This window comes from Rhea americana, unplaced genomic scaffold (genome assembly GCF_003343005.1).
Source record: "Rhea americana isolate MKP2758 unplaced genomic scaffold, rheAme1 scaffold_91, whole genome shotgun sequence".
In the NCBI taxonomy this organism is placed as follows: domain Eukaryota; kingdom Metazoa; phylum Chordata; class Aves; order Rheiformes; family Rheidae; genus Rhea; species Rhea americana.
Genome location: NW_028187100.1, coordinates 2,067,627 through 2,078,599, shown reverse-complemented (window position 1 = coordinate 2,078,599; position 10,973 = coordinate 2,067,627). Strand labels below are relative to the sequence as shown.

At 39.5% G+C, this 10,973-nt stretch overlaps 1 protein-coding gene across 2 annotated transcripts in view; it reads right to left on the bottom strand.

The window, feature by feature from the left end:
* Window positions 1-584: 584 nt before the first annotated feature.
* Window positions 585-10,973, bottom strand: part of PARVB (parvin beta) — a 64,093-nt gene continuing 53,704 nt past the window's right edge. For both annotated transcript variants that reach the window (XM_085324486.1, XM_085324487.1), the window contains exons 12-13: window positions 8,841-8,913; window positions 585-4,278 (exon numbers count right to left, since the gene is read on the bottom strand). In XM_085324486.1, coding sequence (XP_085180612.1) covers window positions 4,202-4,278; window positions 8,841-8,913 — 150 coding nt within the window. In that variant the 3' untranslated portion in view covers window positions 585-4,201. The remainder of the gene's footprint in view (window positions 4,279-8,840; window positions 8,914-10,973) is intronic.

Below are 10,973 nucleotides of genomic sequence, written 5' to 3'. Positions count from 1 at the left end.
CCCTCATACAGAAACAGCAAGGAACAATTCAAGGAATCAGTAGTACTCCCACCAGTAACAGGTTTTGATAAAGCATTTTCCTGGTTCTCCACACAATCTTGCTTATCACAGAGCCACTCTTTGCTCTCTCCATACCAGACAAAAAGGAAAACCCACAGCATTTTCAATAGTCCTTCAGACGCATATGGGCTTCTGGCTTCTCAGCTACTCTGCAGACACTCCTGGACTCCAGCTTTGGCTTCCCTCTGTACTGCTGTGGAAGGGCYGAACCCTACTCTTTCACAGACTTCAGAGAGTGTAATCCAGTTAGTTTTCTTTTGGGGAAAGGAGAAGTGAAGAAGTGGATCACGCCCAGTAGCAGCGCAATATGGGGGGGGGGGGGAGAAGGCAATGAAACCTACAGACAAGGTCATTAGTGTCTGCATAGACATATTGCTTACTGGTGCCAGAAACCCATGTTCACTGCTTTACAAGGCCTCATACAGATCAAGGAACTTTGATGAAGACAATAGTTGAAGCCCATCTTTCAAAAGTTCTTCCCCTACACTTGTCCATATAGCCCCCAAAAGATGGAGAAAAACAAGTGATTATCATTTATTTATTTGAATAAATATTGCAGTTGTCACAAACCATGCACTGATTTTCTACAACACTCCTGCTGTCATTTTTAGCAAACATAGCATTGCATTGTAACTTGCTTACAGTACACAACCCTTGTCACACAGCTGGATATGTTCAGCATATGACAAGTTCCGAATTTTATCTGCAAGCCATTTTTTAGTAGCTAGAAATCCAGAGTAAACACTGTTAAAAACAGTAGAAAARGTTTTTAAAAATACACTAATACTGAAAGCACTGGGTTTTGGGGGAGAGGGGTAGAAAGCCCTGTAAGGTTTTACATTGATTAAGAGGGGAAAAAAAATCTTGTTTTTGTTGTTTTTCCATCTTGAGAAGCAGGATGCAGCTGGGARTATCTGGGCTTCTTCTATGATAATATAGCTTACTGGAACTGAGTATATCTAGCAGATGCATCTAGAAGACAAGCTGCATAGGCTGAAAAAGACAGACCTTTCCTTAAGTACTTAAAAATGTGGGAGCTATAACGCTGCAGAGCATTCAATATTCCAGATGAACTCAGTAGGATGCAAATCTACCCCACTGGTCCCCAAGGGAACATGTCTAAAACTCCAGTTACAAAAAAGTTCGTGAATAACATTTTTAACATTGACTTATCTTTTTAAGAGAAAAAGACATGACACTTACCACGCCTATATAACAGAGAGGTATGAAAAAAACAGGTGTTTAGAGAAGGTTTTGTTTGCGTTAATCTTTCTGTAAACTAGTTTGCTAGGGATGAAGCTCAGTTCAGATAAATGCATTTCCTCTCCAAATCTAGTCAACAATAAGGACAGTGTCTGCAAGAAGAGTTACCTGGCTAGACAGCAAGGAGCATAGAATGAAAGAATTCAAGAATGAAAAGGAGCATTTTTTCCCTGTGCAACATTTACCAGCAGATTTTAAAATATAATAAAACCCACAGGATATGACACCTGCCTCCAATCTGTCCAGGACATCAAGTCTGCAACATCACTTGATGGGATATTAATGTAAGGAATACTAAACGGAACCTATGTCTCAGGTTGTAGAGAAGGGATTTCGGTTTCAAGAAAAGGACCAGAAAATCCTAATTGAACAAAATAGCAGACTATTTTAAAACTTGGCAACATGTTCATACCTGCTCACATGCAATGCAGATACCAATTACAAATTCCTTTCTCAAAAATAATCAACTCCCTCAACCCAAAACTGTTCTTCTCTCCACTTGTTATTTTATTTTTGCTTTTGGTATTAGTATTGCCAGGAATTTCAAAACTAGATTCTCTGGAGGACTTTCCTAACACCTCAGAGAATATGCACAGCCTTGGCACTTCTACCTTAACTGAAAGGAGGTGGGTGGAATGACAGTTCCTCAACAGATCTCTTGTCTCCCAGTAATATACTGAATTAAACAAAGTTTGAGAGACTTTTCAGTCAATCATCTTCCAGCTTTGAGTACCATGATACCCTTACTTCACAGCACGAGAGATTTGGACCAACTTCATTAACTTTCAGGAGATCTGAAAGTTCCAGCTGACCATTGCCCACAGTACCTCTGCAAGTCTCCTCTATAACAACTGATTGCACTATGGTAGAGTCTAATGGCCCCATCTGAAATTCAAGTCCTACTGTACTGTGCACTGTATAAACACTGAGATCAGTTCTTTCCTAAAGCATACACAAGCACTGCCTCCCCACAGAACTTTCTACAGTAGATGTGACCCGAATTTATCATGGAAGAAAAGGGAAACCTTCTTCCACCTTTTGGGGGCTGAGGAAGGGGAACGAGCTGGGGGAGCACAAGTAACACAAATATGTCAATACTAGAACTTAGAACCCCAAAACAAAGCGGCAGAAACCCATTTTTCCCCACATTTCTGAGATTAAAAAAGGCTGAAGGAAGAAAGGAAAAAATCTCCATTATACAACAATTCAGATAGCATGTTTCCCTTTGAACTCAGAAGCGTAAATAAAGCTTGGTGYAAAAAGTCTATTCTTAGGGAAAAATAGAAGCCTCCTTCTATTGAAGCAATTGTATCTGCTTCCTCTTGGGGTACTCTGCCTTATATTTCACAAAAAAATCATAGCTGTCCATAAAAAGAAGTCCCTGACGTGATACATAAAAGCAACAGTTCTGTGGTCAAATCCCTCTCCTACGCATTCCAAAGAAAGAAATTGTAGTACATACATATTTCACAAATAATTTATTCTGGAAATTACAATCCCATTTCCTCCAAACAACTTTTCTCAAAAATTTACTCAGACTACTCATATTCCAGCACTGTCTCCCTGTACACACTACTATAACTAAGACATCAAAAGCCAGGAACAGCTTTACAGATGAAATCCATTAGGTGCTATGAGGTAACTAGAGTCTCCAGGATAAACTAGTAATCCTTTTTTTTAAAAACAGATCCCCACTAAAATCTGTAACAGCTTAAAAGACTACAGGACTAGGCCAGAGCCTAGCAGAGTATCTCTTGGGATGACACAAAGCAACTGGATGAAATTAATTTAAAGCATAACTGAACATCACTAAAGAGCTTCAAATCTGAATACTAACCATTGGCTTGCACTATGCACATACACTACGTCTGACATAATCCAGTGCAATCCAGAAGTAAAGGCAAGCTCTTATTTATACCAAGAATTCAATTGTACTCTTCAGGAAAGAAGATACATAAAACTGTTTATAAAAGCCAGAGCCCCAGAATTGTACAGCTGCCAATAACTTCAGCAGGAATCTGACCCTTTAATTTAGCTACATGAAATGAAGAGTCAACCTTTAAACTGTCAAGCTGWCGATAACTGTCATTAGTCCTCATGTACATTTCAGAAATGATTGGAGAGGAAATGCATTAATCCAACATATGCACATTTGACTAGCTCCTGACTGGCCTGATTCAAGCTGCACACTCAAAATACTGACTGCAACTGAAATAAAAGTAGACACCATTGCAAGACTTATTCTGTGTAAACACTGAACGGCAATAACACTGAGTAGTATGAGGTTAACACAAAAACTGAAGAAAGCTTCAAGGCTTTCACCAGGTAGATTCAGACAAAGCCTGTAATCCCCTCCACCCCCCAYCCTAGGCAGAACATACAAAACTCTTATTTAACAGAAAAGGCTCAGCTTCTAAATAAATTCCAGCATTGATTTTCTATTCCTAACACTTGCGTCTGGAAAACCATCCAATGCCAATAGCAACCAAGAGTTTGCAAAAGAAGTCTAATATTAGCATCAAAGGGTCTACAGCCATGAGGAAGGTCTCATGGTTTCCCTGCTTATTAAAGTAGTTAGTGGTATATTTCCTTTATCACAAGGAGAACATTTGTTGACCATAACATACAATAGACCCAACAATGTTTTCTGACAGAAGTGTGAAATACCAACACTTTTTCAAGTGACCTAGAGAATACACATACATTATTTTTAGTGGGATTGTCATACAAGGAGCTAAAGAAGAGACCACATCAAGTGCAGAAAGAATGCATGAAGTATAGCATAGTAAGGCACAAAAGGAGTGTGCTGAAGGTGTTTTTATTGTGGGTTTTTTTCCTAAGGAGGTTGGAAGGATGAACACCTCAGCAGCTTCCAGGGTCACTCAATGTTCTTATATTTTGTGAAGAGGTTGTACAGAACCCTGAGGGTAGACTTCAGATCCAAGTTGACAACATCTGCGGAAAAAAAAGGAGAAATTCTTAATTTGCTTCTAGTTCTTCCTCCTTGTTTGCCCTCAAAGGAACAAAAGCCTTCTCATCTTTGAGCCTGTAGGAACAGCAACAGAAAACCCCCATATGTATGATCTCCTCAAGTCAAGCTTTTTAAATGTGTCTGCATGATGCACTTCAAACACTTTCATGATACTAGAGTTACAGCTAAACTTTTCTGGGAAACAGAAGAAAAGTAGTTCCTAGCTTCCCTYCCCCATCTAAATATAGTTACAGAGGAAACATATTCCTGTCTGATACCTGGGATAAGGGCTTTGAAAACACTTGCTGCTGGCAATAACATCATTAGTATAGTCTCTTCGGAATTTTCACCAACGACTATACTAGCTGTAGAAGAAGCGAACAAGTAACTGCACACATGTGCAGCTCTGAACCTCATATGCCAGCAACTCTGCAATCATACAATCCACAAACAAACAAAATTTAAATTCTCCCAGCATACTYTGAGTTTTCTATTATCTAACAACATTCTAATAATATTACCTAATAATTCTTACTATTCTAGACCAGGGAACAGTTCCAGTAGCTCTCAACAAAAGGTTTTCTGCTAGCACCTCCCATCCTATTACTATAATAAAGTATCAGGAAATACCACAGACATGTAATCTAGGGACTGCAGCAGAGGGGGGAGGCAAAACACAGAGAAGGCTGAAGAGGTGAAAGGAAAGGGTAAATAGATAAGGAAGGAGGAGGAAGTAAAACTACATGGAGAATAGTATCTATGGAAAAAGTATCAAGAAGAAAAGATACTTTAAAAAACACTTGAGGAATTAGGAAGATAGCAAACAGTTAACAGACTATGTGTAACTAATGTGAAGTCCAAGGAAAACACCTACTGCCTGTTTGGAAGAATCACTGCCAGCACCTCCTCGCCTTTCCCCTCCACCCCATACTGGACAGCAGTGTATATCCCCACAGTTCATCTGATATTTTCAGTGACCTTTCAAACTTTTCTGTCTTTTTCTTTTACTGTATTATTTTACCTTTCCCTTTCATGACTTCATATGTTACAACAGAAACTTCTACTGCCCCAAAGAAAGATCCTATTTCAACTGCTCTGAAAAAATGCATCCTGAAGAAAGAGTGTATCTTACCCCCAGAACTGAACTACGAAATATATTTTTAAGTTTTCCAGGATTCACAGAAAGCTGTTTACTATCATAGCATTTCCAGTAAGATAACAGCCTGAAACAGTTAGAATCAGCATTGGTTCTTTTAGACCTAGACCCAGCAGCCTCAGAGACAAATTTAAAATGTAAATTTAGCCATAGGAAACAATGTTTCCCAACAGCTATCCATTCTGTAACTGGCAAATCAAGGTAAATATCTGGTGTAGAGACATCTACTGGTAGATTTGACTCACTGATGCTCACAACCACTTTGATTTGCAACAATGAAACAAAATAGTCCTGGCACTATGAAAATGCCAAAAAATGGCCCAAATAGCCAGCTCCAAATGAGAGAATAATGGCTAGAGTACTAAACATTCATAGATTTTTAGAGTATTTGCCATACTCCTTCCCTTTGGTTATCTTTTCTCCCTGGCACCCATCTTCCCCTGAAAGCAAGATGAGTCTCTTCCCTGAGCAGCTGCCACCACCCGCRCCAGCTGCTGCAGCATGGAATTGCTGCATTCAGGTATTGCAGGGTTCAGTTGTTGCCCCTGGCTGACAGATAAACCAACATCAAGATACCAGCGGAGAGAAAGTTAAATCTATTTGGTATAGAAGAAACATGGCTGGAAGCCAGAAGCACAGTCAGGAAACTAGGGCAGATCCTAYGGAGAGAGCAGCTGGGGGCACAGGGCTGTGGAGCACCACGGTTAAGGCTAAGAGCTGGCTCTGGCATGAGTGAGGGACCCAACACAGCAGCAGTGCACCAGGCAGGCACCCTCCTCATGCCCTTCTGATACTGACAGAGCCATTTAAGGCCTACTTCTAACCCCCAGCAGCACTTGGAGCGTCAGCACCCACTTCTGATCTCCACCAGTGTCAGAGTCAGAGGCATGGCTCCCACCAAAGGAGGGACCAGACCCAGCTTTTTTATCTGGCAGTTAGAGTCAGGAGAAAGTACTGTGGTCACACAGTCCAGTCTTGCGTAAAATACAGTCTTCAGAGAACTTCACCTTATGAATACTRTGTTGAGCTTACTAACCAAGCTGTGGCTGAACTACAAATATAAGCTTAAAAGTGGAGAGTTTTTCTTTTTAAATCTTCCCATGGAGAAACTCCAGCTACATMCCTCAACAACTCAGACTGATGGTTAATCACCTTCACCATTGAGAAAGTTATACKGTAAAGCTAGTCTGACTATTTCCTGTTTTTCACACTGCTTGCTACATTAAGGAGTACCGTAGTGTGAGCTGCGTCCTCCCTGTGTGGGTGATATTGATCAGTGTCTAACAGGCATTCTCAGGAATAAACATATGCTCAACCTGACATTTCTTTTTTTAAGACTAAGCATACGAACTCATAAAATTACCAGCAATAACTAATAAAATGTTAACTGAAAATAGCTATAAATCAAAGTAGTTTAAAATATTCCATTAATTTAAAAGTTTCACACTCCATCAGAATCCCTTTAGAGATTAATAAATCAATCCACTAAAATGTACTCTTGCTATAATAATTCACCATAAAGCTCTGCTGCTGGCTCAATCTACTGAATAGGGCTRGAAGAACAGAGAACAAGATCTGGCCTGTATGCTCCTATTTTTGTGCATCACTGGTAACAAGACACAACGAAATACTAAATGAGACCTGTTTCTCGCAAGCAATGCAGAAAGCATGGGTCACAGAAATAAAAACTGCAATTTTCTGCTTTTTACATAATGCTCGTGATGAAAAGCCTACAGCAACTAATTCAAGAAAYATTTACTACCCAGTTCACACTGAAGAACACAGATCCACCTAACATGTTTTCCAGCCTGTCCAGAACTGAACAATGGATCTACATGGCAGACACAGAGGATGCCACCCACAAAACATTTTGCAGAAGCAATTTTTCAAGAATAACAGTCTGTATTACAGGAAATGTCAGCCCCATACACAACACAAGCACACTCATTCCAATAGCTGCGAGCTTCTGCCAAAGGAAATGGGTATACACACAGTAGAGGAAGGAATACCCACAAAACGTTGTACATCCAGCAGCAGCATAAAGCAAAGAGGAATGCTTTAAGAGTTAATGTGGCTTTCTAACTTCTGTTAATAATTAAATTTTAAATTAATAAAACACTTAAAGCTTCCATGGACCATCAGATCCAACTCAGGTATAATAATACTGATATTCTGCTGCTTACTGAACCCACACACCATGTCTGGAGCAAATCAAATACGATTTGCAAAAGTGTTCAGTCATGGTAGTATAAGGATGTACATAGCATTGCCTTACATGGAGRTTATAATCTCTGTCAGATCAAGCAACATAAAAACAAAACAAAAAGGCAATCTTTCAACTAGACAAGTCATCTTCTAGGCTTTTAATGGTTTATCACTCCAAAATCAGGCTTATTTAGCTTACCTGATCTTTTATTACAGTCTTTTTAATCCCTTCCACTCAAAAAAWTGCCATTCCTGACCCTGCATTTGTATTTCTCCAGTTTCCTTGTCCTCCTCATAATCTCATGGAATCAGCTCCGATACTCAAAACATTCCTCCAGTTTTGATCTCCCAAGTTAGTGTCTTTATTTCATTCAATTCTTCCTTAGTAGCACTTTTCATTCCCAAATTTAGAAGGACAGCACTGACAGGACACACATGCATTTAACATGGTCTCTTTTCCCCCACTACAACCTGCTCCATTATTTGTTTATCTATTTACTGCTGTTATTTTATCTCATTTTTCGTCATAGTGACCATTCCTCATGAGGTCCTTGTTTTCCTGTTTGTTTTGTGGAAGCCTCTAACATGCATGTAGTTTGTATCACTAAGAATAAAATCTGCTCAGCTGGCTGTCAGAAAGTTTAATTCCTCTTTCTAGCCTCAGCACAAGCAACGYTGCAGACCTCATTAGTTTCAAGATTCAGAGGTTTTAAAGGCAAAACATCAGTTTTTACATCATTCATTTCTGACCCTGAAGGCCATATAAACGAAGAAGAGAGTTTGCTACCAGTTCTCCTAAGAATARGAAAAGACTTTCAGTTATCTGTCACTGCAGTCTGATCATAGAAGTCCARACTAACACCAAATATAACAATGATGGGATTCACAGCATGAAAAGCTTCCTTCTAGAATTCTGACTGAGAATACCAGCTAAYTTTATAACATAACACTGGAAAGCTCTTGAATCATTCACTGAAACTAGAGTTGTACACCTTGGAGGATCTATTCCAGATAGGAAACACAGGTAAGGACATATTGCACTGATAATGAATTCTTTAGAAAACTGTCAATGTGTGCACTATCTTCTCCATTTTGTGAYCCTACTGTCTTTAATGGAGATGCACTTGAAATGCAACTGCTATCATGTCTTTACATACAGTTTAAAGCCACAAGTCATGTTCATACCTTCAGGGCGAGCTTTTGGTTTCTTGAGTCCTCCATCTTGCATCAGCTCAAAAGCAAAGGAAACATTATGGACCTGAAAAAGGAAAACTGTTTAGAGTCCCAAAGTAATACAGTCATTGAAAAGCTTTAATCAAATTAAAAAAAAAAAAACTTAATTCTCTCCCCCTTTTGACACATMAAATTATAATTCTATTTAAATCAATACGAGATATTTACACATTTGAGTATGCCAGAAAGTATCTCTGAGAGACTAAGAGAAAGATTATATCATTATAGACCATTATTATCATTATATTATTCATTTTTTGATATAACAGAAGATTCCCGAATTTCAAGCATAAAAACTGTGACTGGGTACTGTATAAACTGGGAAACCCYATTAGGCGCCAGCAAAGTCTCTATGGTGGAGGCCAGAGAGCACCCAGTAAGACGTGGAACAGAGCCTTCAGGCCTCATTGCAGCAGGCATCTTGCCATTCCACACATGGTTACATACCATGTAACCATATATGGTTAATCTTTTTCGCATTATCATCAGCAATATACCAAGCAGCATCAGCTGTGCACATCATCAGCAAGGAGCAAGGCTGTTTGTTGGATGACCTTGTGCAAATCCCTTAGCCTCTTTGTGCCTTTGCTTCCCCTCCCTTGAAAACGGAAATACAAGTCAAATTAAGTTTTTCTAATGAATGTCAGAGAAGTAGTTGGTGGTAGCAGCTCCGGAATAGACTGTACAGTGAATCTGCAAAACAAGCTTGTCACAACTGTGCCACCAAGGATGAAGTCACCACAAATATGAAGACAGAGAGAAAAAAAACAGACAAAAATGCAAGGTAAGATTAAGAGAAGATATTTGTTGAGGAAAGAACATTGGTTTWAGGAGAAATACTGCAATGCGCTTTCTTTTCTCTGCTTACTGAAATTTAAGCTAGGTAATTTGGATTATGAATTCTGTGTGTTTTTGTTCCTGCAAATGACAGGTCTGGAGATACATAGCAAGGGGTAGAGATTTAATTAAACCTACTCATCWTCAAAATCAGGGAGTTATGCATAAAAGTTCCCCTGCAACAAGATGAAGAAAGGCCTCTTTCACTGACATTTATTGCTCAGGACTTTATTCACCTTTCTTCCGCTCCAGTTTCTCCTCACTCATTGTGACAAAACCAATCATTTTCAAGACTATTTTTTTTTTCCTTTTCCAAAAAACACAGAACATATCTCAGTTACTCATCTTCATTTACATATACTGTTTCCTCACAGCAAAGACTCCTCACAAAAACAGTGCTTTAGGAATGTTGGATAACCCTTATGAATTTTAACAGTTAACAATAAAATATTGACTGAACAGGTGTTGGCTACAGCTCAGCATCCTGCATATCTACAAGGGGGGAAATTCAAGCCACTGCAACAACTAAGGAAGAAAAAGCTATGACTGAGAGCTTGCTCAAGAGCTAGTAGATAACTACTTTCCTACTGCTCTGTGAAATTCCTCTTTGTATTCAATATTCAAAATCAACTATTCCCCATACTATCCACAAACCTAACATAGAGAGGCCTCTCGCAYCACAGCCTGATCTCTTGTGTTCAGGGAGCCCCTTCAAGCTCCCAAAYGGCAACTAGCCTTCTACTGAGGAAGTCAACTAACCCTATATAAGCCATGCAACCAGCAGGCTCAGCACATTAGCCTGGGACTGTAACAGTGTCCACTTAGCACAGCCTAATTCCCTCTTGTAATGCTGATATGATCCACTCAGGATTATCCCACCAACACTAAAGTCCTGACCTTCCCTGTAACTGCCAAGGAGCGTTTGACAGCAAGGACCTGCACTGAAGTCAGGGTTATCGTATCCAGGTATCAGGCAATAAATATACACAGACATGTGGGCATGTTCAGAAACACCTGCAGGAGGAGGTGAACACTTGGTCATGATAATAAAGTATGTTTGCTGTGTTAAACAACCTTCTCATTATTAATACCAGGAAATGATACAGGAGAATGGAACAAGTATGGGGCTAAGAGCAAGATCTTTATTTTCTCCCCTTCCATCCCTAATACCCTGACCCTTAAGACTGCAAGAAATGCATTCCTTTTCCTCAAAGCTTGTTTTGTCTGAAACACTGTAAGAATGCAAGT